This window comes from Lontra canadensis, unplaced genomic scaffold (assembly GCF_010015895.1).
Source record: "Lontra canadensis isolate GAN:19392208 unplaced genomic scaffold, GSC_riverotter_1.0 scaffold9, whole genome shotgun sequence".
Classification (NCBI taxonomy): domain Eukaryota; kingdom Metazoa; phylum Chordata; class Mammalia; order Carnivora; family Mustelidae; genus Lontra; species Lontra canadensis.
In genome coordinates, this window is record NW_022631003.1 from 29833143 (window position 1) to 29853823 (window position 20681).

Consider the following 20681-nt stretch of genomic DNA (forward strand, 5'->3'; position numbering starts at 1 on the left):
TTTAGTGCCTGGTTTTTAATAGTATTTCACCATACGGAACTGCTTCTGCTCCTCAATGTGTCCTGAGGTAGTGCTGGACTGCTCTTCACCCAGTGTTTCCAACTGATGAACACAGAATATCCTTCTACTTACTTACGTTATTTTAAATTTCTTTCACCCAGTTTCGTAGTTTTCAATGGACAAGTCTCTCACCTCCTTGGTTAAATTTACCACTAAGAATATTATTCTTTAAGATCCTATTGTAAACTTAACTGCTTTCTTAATTTCTTTTTTGGATATTCATTGAGGGTGTATAGAAACATGAGTGATTTTGTGTGTTAATATTTTAACCTGCCACTGCGCTGAATTCATTTATTAGCTCTGCTATTGGCTATTTTTGACAAGGCAATATAAGAAAGAGACAAATTCAGCAATGAATACACAAGAAAAGACAATTCACAAGAACTGAATTACAGTTAACAGAAAAAGTTCAGAAATTTGAGGACTTGCAGGAATAACCACCTTCCCAACCTCAACTTCTAAAAGAAATAGCTGAGAAGGTCTTTGAGCAACAAAGACCAACTAAATTCAACCTTACAGTGAGTATTAAACCAAGTATGTGTTAGTCACATCCACTGTTCAAGATTTAATCGATTAGTGTCTCCAAGCACAGACCCAACAAAGCTGTGACTGTCCTATATATATTTTCATTTGGGACAAATGGTTTGGAGAAAAGAGACCACTGGAATTTCTTCAACCCATGTTTGCTATATGAAGTTATTTTTAATCAGAAAAAAAGAGAAAGACAAACGGGAAGACACAAAACACATATAAGTATATTAAATGTAGGCAGTAGGTCTCTAAAATAACTGTGGGTTTGCCTCTGATGAATGGAGCCGATTGTAATCAAACAGATAAGGAGCCAAAAGAACCATTACCCTGAACTCTCACTATTTGCTATCTAAAATGACCCATGCCTCCCAATTCTCTATAATCAAGAAGCAGGCTGAGAAATGGTATAATCACCAATACTCAGGGATAGCCAACAAAGATACTGAAAACTTAAAATCTATAAGATCATAAAGAACAATGGACTAGAAGAAAACCTATGCCTAAACCCTGAACAGAGAATCATGGTCATTCAAAGATCAATCCTATTCCCATAACAGAGATCTTATTTAATCTGACCACTGAGATTTCAGAATTGCTATATACTAATGATAGCTGTACATTTCTGATTCTTTATTCTTCTTGAGAGTGACTATAGTAAACACCTTTATCTTGCCACTGTATACCAAATACAGAGACTGGGGTACATCATTCCCTACCTACCATCTAAAGATTCTGGACTTTTGAAATTGAGGCCATAGCTGGTCAGAACTTTCAGATTATCTCCCAAAGAGACAGGCTGAGTAAATCTGCCTGTAAGATGGAGACTGGGAATATTTGGCAATCATAAAAGCCAACTGTGGTATAACTAATGCTGCTTACCAAGTATTTCCTGCTCTCTCCCTTTCAGATTTGTAGTAGGATCTCACTACTTAGCCCCATTATGATGAGGTGGAGCACTATGGATATAAATTGAGAGTGGAAGTATCATTTCCAGTCCAGAATATTGAATTAATAGTAGGAAATTTGACTGGGCTCCTTTTCACTCTGCAATGATAACAGGTAATGAACCACATAGGACCTACACTACCAGGCCAATTCCTACGGGGAGGACGACGACATGGGACAAAGCCCCAAGATAATCCTCAGTATATATGTAGCATGGGTAAGATATAAATCTTTGCTGTGAGAAGTCAGAGCATTTAGGGTTTAACCGGCCTGCCTTGGCTAATACATGCTTTCTGCTGTTTCACAGTTCTGTGACCTTAATTTATTTCGGTGATTTTTCTGTCCATTTACAAAGTCATATACTTCATACTTCTGACAACCTGGTATTTCGCCACCCATAAGAATATAATTGTTATTTTAAATTTATAAAATTCCATGTATTTCCTTTCAAGCCATTTATTAAAATGATACTGAAAAAATTTAAGAGAATTGACCCCAGTCTCAGTGATGGGGTGGCATATTAAGTCTCTATTTAAATTTACCCCTAATTTTGTTTTCCAAATTCTTAGTATATTTTCCTACCATGATATAAAAAAGTTCTAGTAAATAAAGCTGGTTTTATTCTCACCTACCATATTTTATGTTATTTACAAGTGTTGCTGGGAATTTCTCGAATATATTACTCATACTATGACACCTCCATAAATGATCTTCAACTGATTGTTCAGTGTAAATCGGCTAATCATGTCTTTAATGTCTTCTAAGACATTAAATCAAGAAAAGAAACAAAAAATTCCACGAAAAAATTCAAATAGAGACCAATCCCTACATGTAGCAAAAGGTACTCAAACATGAATAAGTGCCTTTAAAAATTCAAGTATTAATTATAAATCTTATAATCCTAAAAACCATTTCACATGCCATAATACATTCAGTGATCTCTTTGTCCTTGTCATTTGTTGAATAATATCATAACCCAGAAATTAACATAAGAATTATTAATTTGTGGGACAGTCACATATTTTAGGGCTTTAGCTCTATTTTTAGTCTTTCATGAAATTCCCAAACTTTAACATTAAGTTTACATAACCATATTTTTTTTCTCCAAAATACACCAAGGAAAGTAAATGGCACGAAACTGAATAAACAGTTATACAGCTCTCAGGGGAGGAGAGTCAGAAAAAAAGTATAAATATATAATGGATGTGCAATTTTATTACCTGAGTATTCAACAACTCTTCACACTTGTGTGCTTGTTTCTCAATTGCAGAAATGTACTGTTTTTCAATAGCTTCTACTTGTTGCTTAACTGAAGACTGCAGTAGTGCCTAAAAACAAGCAAAAAAGTCATTTGGATCACAGACAACACTTGGAGTCTACTGTTGGCATGAACATTTTTTTTGACAGTTGTACGTATCTGAAATATGATACTCTTCTGCATTACAAACTACACATTTGTGAATATTGAACACATTCATATATAACATATTTCAGGCTTTTGGTTTTAGGTTTTCCTATTGCCAACGCTCTAGTTTTTTGGCTCAGATGTTACTTCCACACACCTTCTCCTTGGAAAAGGCCAAGTCATAGAAGATGATAAAGAGGGTGAGTAGTTCTGTTAAATATAAATTCAGTTTAGTGAAGACCACACAGGATGAGGAGTGTATGAAAGCCGCTGAAGAAAAAAAAGAAGAAGAAGAAAGAAAGAAAGAAAAAAAAAAAAGACATATTTCACTGGCTGACAAAACTCCACATCCTCTCGGCACACTGTAATATCCCATGGGCCAAGCATGATCTTCAAGACCACAAGGCAAGTAAAAGCAGATGGAAACTCTGAGCAATTTCATACATAAAAGAACTGCCCCCCAGGAAGTTCACACCCCTAATATAAAAAGGTAGAAGTCAAAGTTTGGAAGTCAGAATCTCAAGGCAGTATTCATAAAAAGTAATAAAACTTGGGAGACTGGACAAACTTAAGTGGGTAATGTAAATGCTGGAACCTGAGTCAGTAAAGTATGAAGACGTTAACACTGTTCTAAGGGAAGCCAAATCAGCATTTGAAGACGTTCCACCCACTCACTTCCTTATTGGAAATGCTTAGAACATTATCTTTTTTTCTTTCCTTTTTATTAAAGCATTTTAATACTTTAAATACCTTAAATGTATTTAATACATTTAAATACATTTTAATGTTATACTTAACGTGTTCCCAATATTACATTACATGCTATTTATAAATCCTAAATCATTCTAAAATATGTACTCAACCATATACATAAGAATTCTTTAGCAAATATTCTATTTTTGAAGGTCTATCTGGATAATAAACTACTCATAATCAAAATAGTAAGTTGAAACAGACACACGTCTTATAGAAAACAGACCTTTGGCACATTCACCAAGAAAAGAAAAATAAGCCAAATCTCTTAAATAATCTCTGTTTTGAAAATAGATTTACTTGGTTGGAAACAACATGCATTAAGGAGCTAAATAAATATGCACACATTTTTAAAAACTGAGACAAAAATATTTTTTTAAAGCTCCGGATAAGTCTCAAATTTTCAGATAATTAACCTTCTTCTGCAAATGTTAAACTGTCTGATGATTCTACCACTCCTATAATTCAATAATTGTCACTCTAAAGTTGCATAATTACTAGCAAATTAGTAAGGGAAAATAAAGTTCTGACTGAGGTTTAACTAATATTTAGAGAAGCGCTTAAGAGAGGTGCTTCAGCCCTTCAATGTATACATTAGATATCCTCTTAAAGATTCCATGATCATAAATTTATGTAAGGCCCCAAATTTAACCTCTTAAACTGTAACTAGATAATGTAAAATTATTATTTACCATTGGCAAAATACAATATTCTATTTGTTGGACTTCAGAAAATTTAAAGAACATTATAGTTATGATAATTCTCTTGGGTCTATTCATGACATCTCCTGTAGATAGAAAAATGCCATTCTCTCTTTGGGTCTTGGATATGACAGAATTGTTTTGCTTAATGGGAAGAACTGTTTTCACTTTGCTATTTGCCATGGTTTCAAATAATCCCACAGTTTAAATACCCAATTTCAGTGGAATTATATAGATTTTTAGTAGATTATATCCTTTGGAGAAACAGGTAAGTTAATGAACTAAAACATTTTATCACCATAATTAAGGAACACAATGGAGGGGCGCCTGGATGCTCAGCTGTTAAGCCTGCAGCTCTTGGTTTCTGCTCAGGTCATGATCTGAGAGTGGTAAGATTAAGCCCCTGCATTGAGCCCAGTGCTCAGCCCTGAGACTGCCTGAGATTCTCTCCCTTTCCCTCTCCCTCCCCCTCTATTCCTCTGTCCCTCTCCCCACTTGCACATGTGCACGTGCTCTCTCTCTAAAATAAATAAATAAAATCTAAAAAAAAAAAAAAAAAGGAAGCACAATGGAATAGCATTTTTTTCTAGTGATTGATTTGTACACCACATACTCATTCTCTCCCAAGGAAGGAGGCAAGCATGATAGGGCAATGTAAGAGTTTAAAAAAAAAAAAAAAGTAAGAGTCAAAGCTATGGTTATGGAGTGTGGTGAAAAGCTATGCAGAAGTGACCAGCCTTTTATATTACTTAAACCTCTCATCTTAGCACCATTCAGTTACTTAAATCCACCCATCTACAAAAGATATATGAAGGTAGGTACCAGGAATACAAAGATTAAAAAAAAAAAAAAGTCTATCCTCACTGAGTTCAGTTTGCTGTGGAAGAGAAACATTCTCTAAGTAACCACATACCATAGCTATATGTGAGGTATGTATCAAAGAAAAGATGCCTGAAGCCTCCCTATAAGGCTCACTGTTCTATGTAAAGACTATTAAATAGATAAGAATAGTTGCAGTTTAGAGTGGAGGCAAGAAGGTAGCAAAATAAGCAGGTGCCAAATATTTTTAAAATTTTGTATGCATAACAAGACTGTTTAAAAATTGGGTTAATACTACTGAACATTGTATTATTAGTGTCAACAATCCAAATAAAAGAGGTAATTTCCAAACATTTTTCTTACAACTATAACATTAATCATTAGGGACACACTACAAGCACAAATTGATACTAGCCATCTGCTTTTACAGCATGATTTATCATTATATAACTGGATACTTATTTTCCAATATAATATACCATAATAACTGCCTTTACATTTCTTGTGTATCTTAAGTATAGAAATGAGCATTAATCTTAAAATTTCCCTGCAATTTATATTTTCATCTGTAATTGTGTCCATAAACATCAAAGATAAAAGGAACAACGCTATAAAGAAAAATTGAAAGTATTTCCTTTATAAACTATTTTCAACTATTCTCAACAAATATAAAAAGCATTAAGACCCTCATTGTATGCAGAGGCAGAAAAACAAAGATATACACAAATATCCTATAATGATAAAATGCTACTAAAGGTAGGGAAAGTATTATTAATTTTCAACATATTTATGTTTTAGCCTCAGTTCTATCAGAGATGGACAGTGTCATCCCAGGGGATTTAACTCACTGAGCTTAAGGAAAACCAATAACCATACTTAAGAAGAATTTGAAATATGCAAATAAGACTGCAGGTTCCTTTAATACAGGAACTTACTCATCTTTACTTAAGTATGTAAATACTTAACTTACTCATCTTTAGACATCACAGCTTTCTACAGAGTTCCTTATACATAGCAGACAATGCAAGAGCTATCTGATGAATGAGGATTCTTGTACTAAGATTAATATATTTAAAAATCACTAAATTCTACCTCTGAATCTAATACTACACCATATTGTAACTAACTAGAATTTAAATAAAATCTTGAAAGAAAAAATATAATAGTGTGAATGGTAGCAGTATTCACTGGAAAGTGCACTAAGCTTCAAATTATAACTACCAAGTTCTTCTACCAAATTTGTTGCTAAGTATATTTAATCATACCAGGGGTTTTAGTTTTTTTAATTATCATTTTAAACTAGAAATGTCCATCCTTTCTACCTCATAGAAGAAATTTTGAATAAATAATACAAGGTGTGTGAAGGCTGCAAAATCCTTGGAAGAAAAGTATACTACAAATTCTACAATTATTAGACCCATATAAAACAAACAGACTAAGTCAAAACCACCCCACCCAACCATTACCCATAAGCTGTAGATACATATTTTTAATGGAATTAAATATATGCTGGAATTTAAAAAACTATAGCCAAAGTAGACCACTACAATCTAAACTACAGTCCATTGTCTCAGCATATCCACAGTTTTTCTTCTCCCTTGAAATAGCCCAATTCTTATAGATTTGATCTAGCCTCATCAAATTAAATAGCTTGTCCAGGTTTGCAAAGCAGATGTTTCTAAAGAACCAGATGGTGTCCAAAACATTAATGTCATGTTGGTATTTAGTATATAACCTCCAAACATGTTGTAGCTAATTTTAGTCAACAGTAATTAGATGACTTTTAAAAGCCACCCCCAAATTTTCTTTATCAATCCTCTTGAGTCGTAACTTAACAAATGGAGAAAGGTATAAAGCTATGGAGCAAGCTGGAAGCAAAACATAGAATAAACAGCCCTCTGAAATTTAAGCCAGTCTTTGTTTAATTCACTCATGTGCCTACTCAGTACATCTACAATAGTACCTAACACACTGAAGACATTAAACAAATATGTGTTGAATGAACTGCAGAAATGTCACGATTTTGGCATGTCCAAGCCTGATTATTTGCCTCTTCATAGAGAAACTATTAAAACTTTGATGTCAATGATGTCTGTAATTATATTCTTAGTTCAGCTTTTGGACTACAGTAGTATAGATTAATTATTGTAAAGCATCATTTGAAATCAAGCACAATTTCACCTTTCTTGAAAAAAATATTACAGTTTGCTTTTCAAAAATTTCTTTCAGATCTTTTCCAATTTCAACCAAAAATAAAATAAGCAAAATAAAATGTATCTGGAAAATGAGTAAGTTAAAACTCTGAGGGGATAATTTCATGTGTTTTTTTTTTTTCTAGTGAAGCGCTCTTTACTTAATAAAATATTACTTTAAATTTTGCAAGGCTATTAAACTATTAGCACATCTTATAATATAACCTCAACTTTTCTAACATATTGGAAGTGAGTCTGTTATTCAAAAGGAGAGCCCCCTGACTGAGATACACATGGAAAAATGATGAATCTCAGTCATTTTGACCAACTAATTCATCCATTTTTTTTCCCCATGAACTCTACATCCCTGTTTTACAGATAAAGAAACAGACACTGGGGTTAAGAAACCGACCCCAACACACATGAAAAGACTCAATGGAACAAAGAACTGAATTCAGATCCACCCACTTTGCTCCTGGTTTGTCTTATCTGTTTCAACCCAATAAAGCAGATTTCTCTTCATGAACTAAGCACATATTCTATTTGTAAAGTCACTCAATTATTTGTTCATTCATCATTTATTCAACTAGTATTTAATGAATGCACATTTCATTCTAGACACTGCTCTCGGAGTGGGGGATACAGAGTGAACAAAACAGACATGAGCCTGACTCCCCTGAACTACATTACTGCTGAGGGGAAGCAGAGAGTGGGGAGGACAAGGAGGTTTGAAATGTAGACAGCAAACCACTTCTGATGGGGTTACTGGCTATAAAAGGAAAAAAAAAAAAAAAAAAAAAAAAAACACGATAAGAAGGACCCAAAAAAATGGAAAAGAAAATTTTTAGAAAGGCTAGTCAAGAAAGAGCTCTATGGAGAGGCACAAATAAGAGTTGCCACCAGCAAACAAAAATTCAGTCATATAGAATATCTGAGGGAAGAACATTTCCATCAAAGAAAAGAGTGCAAAGTCCAAGGCAGGACTAAGGCTGATGAGCTCAAGAACTAGCAAAAAGGCCAGTGTGGATCATATGAACTAGAGAATTCCATTAGATGCCTCAGCTATTGTTGACTTCTTTTTATTCGTAACCAGGTCAAATTTCTCGCCACAGGGCCTGTGTTCTTATTGACCCCTAGACTTGAAAAGTGAATCAGAGATCAGAAAAGTGGGTAGAGGACCAGAATCATGGAGAACCATGAAAAGGCATTTTCATTCTATTCTAACTACAGTGAAAAACCCCTAAAAGATTTAAACAAGGAAGCATCTATAATCTGGTTTTTTTTTTTTAGTATTTTTGAACAGCACTGCAAAGTACCAAAAGCACTCAAATACTATCAAAGTTCTCCATCAATGGACAATTTGTGAAAGAATAAAAATATGTAGCATTGATCTTTGTGGGCTACTCATATACAAGTAAATTGGAAACTTATAATTAACATACCATGCATAAAAATTTTTTTATCCAGTAGAAGTAAGAGTTATGCAATTTTCCTCTCTGGTAATGAAGGATTAATCCTAACAAGAACAAACTGAGTTTTTCATATTCTCACAAAAAGTGCCACAGATATAAGTATACCTGGCAAGTAATACATACTTGAACTTCATCTGGATACTCTATTTGCAAGCAGTTCTTCTAGAATACTTAAGTTCATCCGGTTTTTTTTGAAGATTTATTTATTTGACAGAGAGAGATCACAAGTAGGCAGAGAGGCAGGCGGGGGTCGGCAGGGCGGGGGGGGGGGCGGCGGGAGAACAGGCTCCCTGCCGAGCAGAGAGCCCGATGCGGGACTTGATCTCAGGACCCCGAGATCATGACCTGAGCCGAAAGCAGAGGCTTAACCCACTGAGCCACCCAGGCACCCCAAGTTTAACCATTTTATAAATTAACTGGGAACAAAGACTGTAAAAATGAAGACATCGTGTCCAAACGAGGGCAGCTAACTAGATTTGGCTCCAAATGTTGAGTTTGGTTTCTAACTCGTCTTAATGTTCAACAACTCTTGACTAACCAAAAACTAGCTCTTGCCAATTTTGGGGTCTAAGACAACAATCTATAGCTCTGATGGCTTGTAGTGTGGAGGAAAAAATATCGCATGTCATACAAACAAATAATACACATGTATGTATGTGTTTATTTATTTTTAAGATTTTTATTTATTCATTTGACAGAGATCACAAGCAGACAGGGAGGCAGGAAGGGAGAGAGGGTGAAGGAAGCAGGCTCCCCGCTGAGCAGAGAGCCCATGTGGGGCTTGATCCCAGGACCCTGAGATCATAACCTGAGCCCAAGGCAGAGGCTTAACCCACCGACCCACCCAGGTGCCCCTGTATGTATGTATTTAAAGCTTTCTGATCAGTGACCTAGTAATCCAGTTAAGGTATATTATATGGATGTCTTAGAAGAGAACATTAGGCTATCCCTGAAAACAACATTTAGACATTTTAGAAAATTTTGTTGGGCTACAAAAAGAAATAATGTAATTAAATCCTATCATTGACAGGTGATTTAAAAGTGCATTGTAAAAATGAGTAGGGAGTAATAACTCTCTAGAATAAAGACTTTGATCTGAACTTAGGGCTTTCATTTACTCAAAATTGGCTCCAAATTCAAGTGTAGGTCCATGGTCTCCTACTACCCAGGCTGGCAGAAATTAGGCCCTGGAAATTCAACCCTTGGAGAATGAAGGTACATGTTTTTCCAAAGTATGTCTGAGGAGTGATAGTGATGGACTTAGTCATACTTTTTTTTCAGAAAATGGGACAGAAACGACTACCTAAAATCATGGAAAAAATGGATTAAAAAAAAAAAAGATTTCTTTCTTCCTTTCCCTTCATTTAAAAAAGGAAAATTAAGAAGGTCATGTTGAGTCTGTTGAAAGTTTATACTTTTACAGTGCTCAAGTATTTGGAATTGCAGTGATCCTCAGGTTTTTCTATGTATTTGAATTACAGTGCCGTGGTACTATACAATTCAAAAAGAAAAATGTTAAATTATGGGTGTAGGTCTAAACGTGGAAATTCAATATAGTCTAGCCATGTTATAAAGTGCTTTGGAAGCTGTGAAAGCCAAAGAAAATCTTCAGGACAGAGGGAATCATTCCTATTGGCCTTGTTGTTAAGGGATTCTAGTAACATAAGAGTTGTTACCTCAAACACCACAAAAGTCTCCCAGTGAAAATTTCTTTTGTGCCATGGACAACACATTAAAATTAAGAAGTTTCTAAAATTAAGCACAGCACAGAGGCTCTGCATGTCTGCCTCCAGATACTTTAAACTTCTGAAAAGTGGCCACATGGATATGCCTCACCCTCAGATGCCACGGTATTGTTCCTTGTGACTTCAGTAAGAGCTACAGTTTCAGTAAGAAAGAAAGAAAGAAAGAAAGAAAGAAAGAAAGAAAGAAAGAAAGAAAGAAAGAAAGAAAGAAAGAAAGAATGAATTATGCCTAAACAAAGCACCTGGTTACACTGAAGAACTATGCATCTGATTTTCTGATAAATCAGAGACCATGGAAAAGAAGAAACCCATCTGAATGTTGGAAATATTTGGCTTAAATGCACATGCATTAATATTCCAAGGAGGCAGGGTAATTTGTTGAGTAGAATCCTGCATCAAGATTTGAGATGCTTGGCTTTTATACAAAACTTCTCCTCAGCCTATATGTGTTTGATAAAGCACTGTGCTTCTCTATGTCTCAGATTCCTTATCTCATAAATGGGGAGAATAACAGAGTTTCATCTCTGCCAATGATAAAGGAGTTCTATGAAATTATGACCGTTAATCTAATTCTTTATATTGATACTTCAAAATCAGATTGTTCTAACCATTTGCTGGTATCTGAGAACTAAATTCCTCACTTTCTCATGACAAATAAAACTGATGCTATGTGGATTCAAGTTAGGATCAATATTACTGTTTTATTACCAGATTTAAGATCATTAAAGTAAAGAATTTTCCTCCAAATTAATCAAGATTCATCATTCACCCAATATAGATTTCAAAGATTAGAAAAGAACATGTTTTCCCACTGTTAAAGCTATCAACATGAAGAGAGATGAGAGGTTTCATGAAAACAAATTTTATTAGAGGACATATTGACAAAGATTAAATTTTCCTTTGATCATAAAAAGAATAACATTGATGATAAGGTAAGATCCTTGAACTGGGTTCTTTTCCAGTTAAAAGTTAGCCATATATTACAAAAGTGATAATATTTAAAGTGATATGTAAAATATTTCAAATCTACTGGACTGGGCACCCAACAATCAGAAATCCCATCCCCATAAAAGAGATCAGATGTCAAGGGCCTCCTCCAATGCCAAGCTCCAGCTTGATTGTATGGGATGAGGGAGAAGCCCCCAAAATGGATTAAAGTGGTTCACAAGAACTATTAATATATTAACTGCTATAGAGGTACTTCACTATTAGAAAATGGCACAAAGTGGTGCTTGCTGGCTGAACATTAGCCTACATTAGGTTGTTACAGTGGATTAATTACTAAAAACATTTGGTTACATGAATTTCCTGCTAAACAAAAAATAGAATAACCCTTGAACTTGGTGCTTCTATATCTTTTGAACTTTATATTGCATATATATGTTACCTCATCAAAAAATATTTTGAAAATAATAGAGTAAATCCTCCTGTGGCCTAAAAATTAATCCTTGGTATAAAAACATATATTCTTATCTATCAAGTATCCCCAAAGCTGATTAACAAGAACTTAAAGATAAAATCAAATCCAGCCTTCTATTCTGATACTGGGTTGCACACTAATTACAAATGTCACAGACATCTCAACATTTCACTGGATATTATATCTCTGCTTTCCTTCCTCAGAGTCTGTGTTTTATAGTTCAGAGGAAAGAATACAGCTAACCATTCCTTTCTTACATCCTTTCAAACAGGCAAAAGATTTAAAAAATTAAAGCAGCTTTTTGGGTACATACCCTCATGTGGACTTGGAAAATTAAATGAGTATATGAATAACTTTCACCAGTTTATCTTTTCTGCCTCTAGGAGCTATGGTATGCAGTCTTTCACTAACTGGAATATTGGTGGCCAATAAAAAAATGAATAACAACAAATCTATAACACATACGCATCAATTTTTTCCCCTGAAGTCTAATTACATAACACTTTTCAGGCAGTAAGACTGAAAATGCCTGAATCCAGATAGACCTTGATGACAATTCAGTTCACTGGAATAAGAAGAGATTAAGAACCACATAACTGATATGCTACATTGACTGGAATAGTTACAGAAATGATACCTTCTATAGATACTACTATATAATCACTCTTCCAGCATCATTACTAGATATAGAAACCTGTTGAATAAGCTTGGATAAAAGGAAGATTTGAAAAAACTTACTATCCCATGAGAACAGGTCAAGCTTCATCTGGTCAATGCGGAAAGACGATATTTTACCGGATAGAAGATACTTATGACAGAGTAGCCCGGATTTTTATGATAATAAACAAAAATCTGTAATTAATCAACAAACCCAGGTGGGTAGCGCTGATATTGATAAAATTTTCAAATCTCATCAATAGTAGTTATAAATAATTAACCTAATGAAATATAAAAAGTGAACCTATGGCATTCAAAGTACATTTTAGAAGGTAAGCCAAAAATAACCAATGGGGAAAAGGCAGGTCTTATGTGTCTTAAGAAACAGCTAACTACATAAATCCTACTCATTAATTTTTTTTTTAAACTTTGGAGGTATTTTTCAAGATCTGCTCTGCAGCAAAAACTTGAAATCTATATCCTCAATACAGTATGAAGTATTCCTCCCTTCATTCCTTTGACTGTCAGGCTGATGTACCAGTCACAGTATAAAAAAGCAAGCTTTAAATATATACTAGAACAAGTTCTCCTGCAAGATTTCCAATGCGTTTTGGTTTTGGCCTGGCTGGAAAAACCACAAGAATAGCCTTGCATACAAAATTCTGGCTTAGCCCAAGAAACTCAGAAGGCACACAAGAACTATTCTCAACTACCAAACTTTCTCAATCCTCTACTGAGGTTAAGTTTGGTGGGAGGGATAAGAAGGGACAAGCCAAGTCGTTAGTTCCAAACCAATCACTAGTATCTAGCATGCTGTTAGGCCAAAGTCTATTGGCAACAGCAAACATCTGTATTTGTCCAGGAAAAATCTGATCACACGATAAAAGCTGGAATTTATGAGAATCCTTGTTCAATCAAATAACTGAAACTATAAATTTATTTCATACCTTTGAGTTAACAAAACAATGGAACTAAAAAAAAAAGATATATGACAGGTCTCACATATCTTAATACTTATTTCTCCCCTCTCTGCATAAAAAGTCAGCAATCTTTAATCAAGGAAAAATATCAAAAGAAAAGAAAACAAAGTTGTTCCCCCCTCCTTGGAGCAGAACTTTATACAATACAAGTAATTCTACACCCTGGGAAAAACTGGTCTCCTAGATGTAATATGCTCTCCCTTATAAAACAGTACAAACAACTCAAGAGTTCAAATAAAATACTAGCAAGTAGATGCCTTTGAAAAATGGAATACAGCAGGCATGTGATACTCCACCCCAGCATTTAACATATGGTACATTGCTAAAATTCAAAGCAATCCTTAACAAAAGGTAGTTCAGACATACTTAAACTTTACATAAAATGCAGAAGACGGACACTCTCAATAAAGCTGAGGTTCGTTAACATGGGAAATGAATATATCAAGATTTTTAATCAAGATAACTTCAGAAAAACTTAAGTTTATGTAACAATTTTGTATCATTTTCTACCATGAGGAGCAAACACCTCATGTGCCCAATACATTAAAACTCTGGTGTATCTTAGCCAATACTCTCATACTTAAACAATAAGAAGAGAAAACAAATATATCAGAAAATTCTCTTTCTGAGATGTTCTTAGACTAGAGAAGAATCAAGAATCTAGACTCTAGAAACTTATTTTCTCATTAAAATAGTCAATACAGTACTTTAAGCACTACTCACGTGTCAAGCACTCTTTAGGTTTTAGCATCTGGTTTATAATATACAGATTTAAAGATCATCACATCAGTCAAGATTCAGAAACAAAGTAAAAGAGGAATGGGTGTGTGTGTGTCTAAATGTCTATTTTAGTGGAGACACCTTGAGATATGCAGATATAGTTTTGTAAATACACTTTGCCTGGCAAAATGTGTGTACACAAAACATCAGGGGGAGAAAAGAAAGCTCTTAATTTTGAGAAGTCTGCATATAAAACTTTTCTAGTTTTAAGATCAATGTGATGACCAGGAACTGATTTTCGTATCACCAAAAAACTGACACAAAAAAATATTTAGATGAGGAACCCACAAGAGGGTCTAGACATATAATACATGTTAAGTCAGTACAGTTATAAATTAATTGGTGTTTGCATTTTTCTTTTTTGCCTTTTTCAGGCTATTCTGATCACCATTTTTGCTAATCTGTCAACTACGTCAAAATTTAATAAATTTCAATACTTTTCATGCTTCCTATGATTTGGAAGATATCTAAATTCCTTACATTTAAACAACAAAAATAGAAAATAATTTATCTTAAAAATACACACATTGTGATGGAACCAAGAAAATAACGTGTAAATGTAACTTCAGGATGAAAATAAAAACTTGGTATAGAAAATTTTCAAAAGGGAAAACCCTTTCTAACTTCTCTACCTTAAAGCAAACACAACACACACACACACTCACAAACACACACACGCAGACAAGGAAGGCGGGGAGGAGTCTGTTGTCACTGTCTGTGTACAGTGGCAAAACAAAAATGTTAACCGAGAAATATGTTCCTATGTTATTTGTGTCAAACTGGAATTTTTAATGAACTAGGCTCAAAGTAAGATAAAATAAAAACAACATGCTGAACTTGATTTCTTGAGTACTTTCCACTCACTGTAACAGCATGTTAGCAATAGTCCCAGCTTTGAACTTCAGCACACTGAGTCAACTACAGCTTTCTTTGGAAAATTCTCTCCAAAAGTTATTTAGGATAAAAAGAAAATTCATTTTAAGAATGTGTCAGCATCTGAAAAACAGCTTTAGATCAAGGACTTATACACACACATTAACTGAATCCCTGTATAATGAGGTACTTCTGAAAAGAGAAGCAACAAACACATCCGTGTAAGAGGTGGAGAGCAAGATACTTTCTCTTTAAAAAATAAGACACCTTATTCCTTAAGTTACAGAATTATATCTGTTTTAGCAAATACACCTGTATTTTCCCCATGTATGACTTTCTCTGATAGTCCCTCTTTGCTATTATACCAATCCTCCACTATAAAGAAGATTTTTCTTACTGTGATCACTAATCCCACATTGGGAAAAACAGGACACAAGTTAAAAAAAAAAAAAAAGGAAAAAAAAACCTAATGCTGAATAAATTCTAGTTTTTTGGTCACAGCTAAAACTTTTGTTTCTTTTTTAACTTTCAAAAACAAAGAGAAGTCCATCCTACAGTCACTGAAATTCTGTTAGAGTATTTCTCATCTTTCTTGTACAGAAGAATTTCCCAGTGATTTCAACGGGAAACACACAAATATACACAACCTGGACAGGTTCAATATTAGATGACAAAAATGGGGAGATAGTGGCAACAGGCTGAAACAGAATATTCTGACAGGCAAATAAATATGAAGGAACAAGACAATGATTAACTCACACCTACCACAGGGGCAGCAGAATGACTTTTAGAACTTTAAAGAAAATACGGATACTTGTATACCACCAATAACAAATGATTTAGAATTTTTGGAGAGAAAACCTGCCTTGGCATATGCATTTTAAAAAAATCATCACATGGCACCTGGGTGACTCAAGTGGTTAAGTGTTTGCCTTCAGCTCAGGTCATGATCTCAGAGTCCTGGGATTAAGCCCTAAATTGGGCTCTCTGCTCAGTAGGGAGCCTACTTCTCCCTCTCCTTCTGCCTCTCCCCCACCTTGTGTGCTTTCTCTCTCAAATAAATAAATAAATCTTTAAAAAAAAAAAAGCATCATGAGTAATTTATTATGTACTGCAAATGATGGGAACTAAAGGATTAAGAAATCCTGATCAGTGAAAACTGTTAAAGTCATCTTAAGCAAAAAAGCATTACAGTAATGCAACTACTCATTAACTTAAAAAAATTAAGATAGTCTACATCACAGATAATAATCCTTGATAGAGAAAACTATAGACATAAAAGAATTGCTAAGTCTGAGCCAGTGCACATAACAAAGAATGACAATTTAAAGACAAAAGCCCAATGAAACAAGTGAAGGAAAATTCTTATGTAAACAATCTTAGATGTGGCATGCTCCTATGGAAAGCCTTCCAAGATCTATATTTACTTTACTGTTGTTAATTATCAGTATAAAAGATTTTTAAAATCATGACATGGAAGAAAAAGTAAACAAAATTAAGTAAACATTATGGGAAAAGTTGGCATATATAGCACATTAGCTTAATTTGAGCTTTGTTTTCTTCTGTACTTTAGCAGAATTTCACATGTCCTTTCATCAATCTGGAGCAAGCTATTTATTTTCTAAATGATCAGAAGAATGCTGGCTTTTTAACAGGAGCCCAGAAATATGTAGGACTGGTCCACAATCTCTTTCCCTTAAGTGGATAGTTCTAAAATGAAAACTGAAGTAAGAATTCACAATGTATCATTTTGAAAAGGAAACTCATTACTAATCAGCTGTAAAATAATGGCAATGCATCAAAATTGCTATGTTAGAAAATTGGTATACCAATGATAACTATAACAACTAGTATTTATTAAACGGCATTATTATTAGCCAAGTAATATACGTTATCTCACTGGATCCTCACAATGCTCCTTTGAATAGGTTCTATGGTTTATTCCCCCTTTTACTCAAGAGGAAATTAAAATTCATATGTAAGAAACTGCCCAAGGTCATCCTGTTCCTAAGTACCAGAAATGGGGCTTTGATCAAGGCCTAACTGACTTCAAAATAATCAGTTAGCTCTACTAACAGAAGTACTTGGCAGTCCCAAAATAGAAAGTTTTGCAGAAATGCAACACTCTTTTGGGAATTCATAGATTAAAAAAATATAAATTATTATATATCATTATTAAAGGTAGAAAAAGATAAGAATATGAGTACATAAAACATAATAGTACAAAATAACTTTGGATCTCCAAGTTGTTTAAATACGGGTATTTACCAAGTTCCTGCAGTGGATGGTTTGAAGTTGTAAAAATGAGGAGTTACAAAAAGAACTGAATTCCAATTTGATGAGGTCAGCTAACCCACTAAACACAAGGATACCTTGTTTTATTGTGCTTCATCTCATTTTGCTTCACAGATATTGCGCTCTTTATACACTGACGGCTTGTGGCAACCCGCGTGAAGCAAGTGTATCAATGTCATTTTCTCAACAGCATTTCTTCACTTCATGTCTTTGTGTCACATTTTGGTAATTCTCATTATTTTGAACTTTTTCATTATTATTATACCTAAATTGCTACAATCTCCTAAAAAAACTTTAGCAGATGAGGAGTTCCTTCTTATGTATGAGCAAAGAAAGTGGTTTCTTGAGGTGGAATCTACTCTTGGTAAAATGCTACTGAGATAGTTGAAATAGCAAGAAAGAATATTACATCAACTCAGCTGATAAAGCAAAAGAGACTTTGAGAGGACTACCTCCAATTTCAAAGGAAGTTCTACTATGGGTAAAATGCTATCAAACAGCATTGCATGTTACAGAGAAATCATTCATAGAGGGAAGAGTCAATCAATGCAGCAAACTTCACGGTTGTCTGATTTTAAGAAATGGCCACAGATGCCCCAACCTTCAGCAACCACCACCCTGATGAGTCAGCAGCCATCAATACTGAGGCAAGACCCTCCACCAGCAAAAAGAAGTTATAAGCTGAAATTTCAGATAATGGTTTTAGCATTTTAGCAATAAAGTATTTTTAGTTAAGGTACATACTTTTCTGGACATAATGCTACTACACAGTTAACAGACTACAGTATGGTGTAAACATAACTTTTATATGCACTGGGAAACCAAAATATTCATTTGAATCACTTTACTGCTATAGTCACTTTACTGTGGTGGTCTGGAACCAAACCCACAATATCCCCAAGTTATGTCTACACGGGGCTAATTAAAGGTGAATCAGAACTTTTAATTCTTTGTGAAAAGCTGAAATCATAACACGGCTTTTTTCTATTTTTTAATTAGAAACTGTTGATCACATAATTTGGGAGCTTTAATAAGTGCTATTTCATTTGAGTGTATTAGGTGCACAAATGTGCTAAGCAAATGAATTAGAACTTAAGGGTTTTTTTTTTCCTTTCATTTGATTACCAATGTAAAAAAAAAGTAAGATTGGCATTTAAATCATTAAGCTTTAAATTAGTATTTGAATCCATGGTAATTTACTGAAACAAAACCCAAAGCATATTCTAAAATTTGTAAGTGGTATAATATCAGAATTTACTCATGTAAAAAAAGTCACATTTTAGAAAAGCATTAGAAAAAGAAATCAGCAATGATCCAAAGGTTGATGTACTCATATGTGACAGGATGGTGTACACAAATCCTCAACTCTTGTCAATACGGAGCGAGAGACAAAGAATGTCATGGCTCCTAGATATTCCCTGATCCCAGGATAACTTGTTAAGTGAAGAACATATGTAATAAGTAATCACTATTTTAATACGTATTAAAATAAATAAGGGGGGGTGGTCTGGGATTTCTGGAATGGTAATGTTAAGAGCTCAGAGAATCCTCTAACCTCATGTATCTTTTAAGCAAAAACAATCATTCAAAGTCTCTGGACATTTATCAAAGGGCTTACAATAAATTGAGCAGCATTTATTAAACAAAGTTTATAGAAACTTTGTTTAATAAGAACTCTGTAAGAACAGAAGGATATTATGATACTCAACCTAGAACTTCAACCACTCACCCACAGCTGAGCCTTGCAGAAGAACCATTTCAACAGGCTCAGCAGCTGAGTGACAGCTCCCATCTTCCCCAACCTATTAGTCTAAAAATCATTCCTGGTGGTCTTGGCAGCTGGTGAACATTAATAGATCCTATGTTCCATAGCTCTATGCTGCAGAAGGCTTACATCACATAAATAGGGCAGCTGGTAAAAAAATACAATTCTTTTCTGCACAGCTCTATATTGCAGGACAGCTGCTCAGTTGGGCTCAGAAGACAAATGCCAGTTCCCATCTCTAGTACATTCCTGAGGTAAAAGAATTATTCCAGAGATATTTAACAGCTATAAACACTTGACAATCCCTTCCTCATGAACTCTGTATTACAGAAGATCTATACTGAGCAATGGTGGCAGCCAAATAGCAGAATAGTACCTACCCTCTCTCCCTCATGCATAGCTGCAACCGTAAAAGAAGGATCTGTGTGAGGAAGCCAATGAAGAGCAAATTAAACATCCTATTCTTCCAGGGCCTGTGCATAGTCCATAGGTTCTACGACAGGGGAGGGTTATAGCAAGACTCTAGCACACAAAGCACCCATATCAAAGGGAATGATCTATAACTAATGTATAAGTGAATCAGGCTGGGGATCAATGGATATCCTAGGGCACTGTCACAAACATTAGAGCAATAAACTAGAAATTAACAGAAACTAACAGCTACTTATGATAAAACATAGACAAGTCAGAATCACAAAATAGAGTCCAGGAAAGAGATAGTTAAAGAAAGCATGGTTCTAAAATAGTCATTTCTTGTAGTCAGAAATAGTATGTAAATATCCATTTTACTCTACAAAAGCTGCACAATTCAAAAAAAAAAAAAAAATGAACTTCACTAAATAATCAACAAACAAAAGCACAAAGTCTCCGGAGGACTGAAGACACAAAGTTGCTCCTATAGTTTATCTAAAATGTCTAGATTTCAATAAAAAATTACTAGACATGAAAAGAACTATTAAACTGTGTCACATACACAGGGAAAACAGGAGTCAACGGAAACTGCCTTTGATGTGGTCTATACGTTACTTAGCAGAAAAAGACTTCAAAGCACCTACTGAAAAAATGTTTGAAGAACTAAAGAAAACTATGCTTAAATAATTAAATAACATCTCATAAAATACACACTATCAATAAAGAGGGATTTATACAAAAGAAACAACAGGAAATTCTGGAGTGGAAAGGTAGAACAAAAAAATGAAAAATTTTGTAGGTAAAATGCTATCAAACAGCACTGCATGTTACAGAGAAATCATTCATAAAAGAAACAGTCAATTGATGTGGCAAACTT

General features: G+C 34.4%; 1 protein-coding gene across 6 annotated transcripts in view; it reads right to left on the reverse strand.

Annotated features, from left to right (window-relative positions):
• The window catches only part of CCDC91 (coiled-coil domain containing 91), a 289046-nt gene that overhangs the window by 166354 nt on the left and 102011 nt on the right, over window positions 1–20681 (reverse strand). For all 6 annotated transcript variants that reach the window (XM_032855169.1, XM_032855168.1, XM_032855167.1 and 3 more), the window contains one exon: window positions 2757–2864. In XM_032855169.1, coding sequence (XP_032711060.1) covers window positions 2757–2864 — 108 coding nt within the window. The remainder of the gene's footprint in view (window positions 1–2756; window positions 2865–20681) is intronic.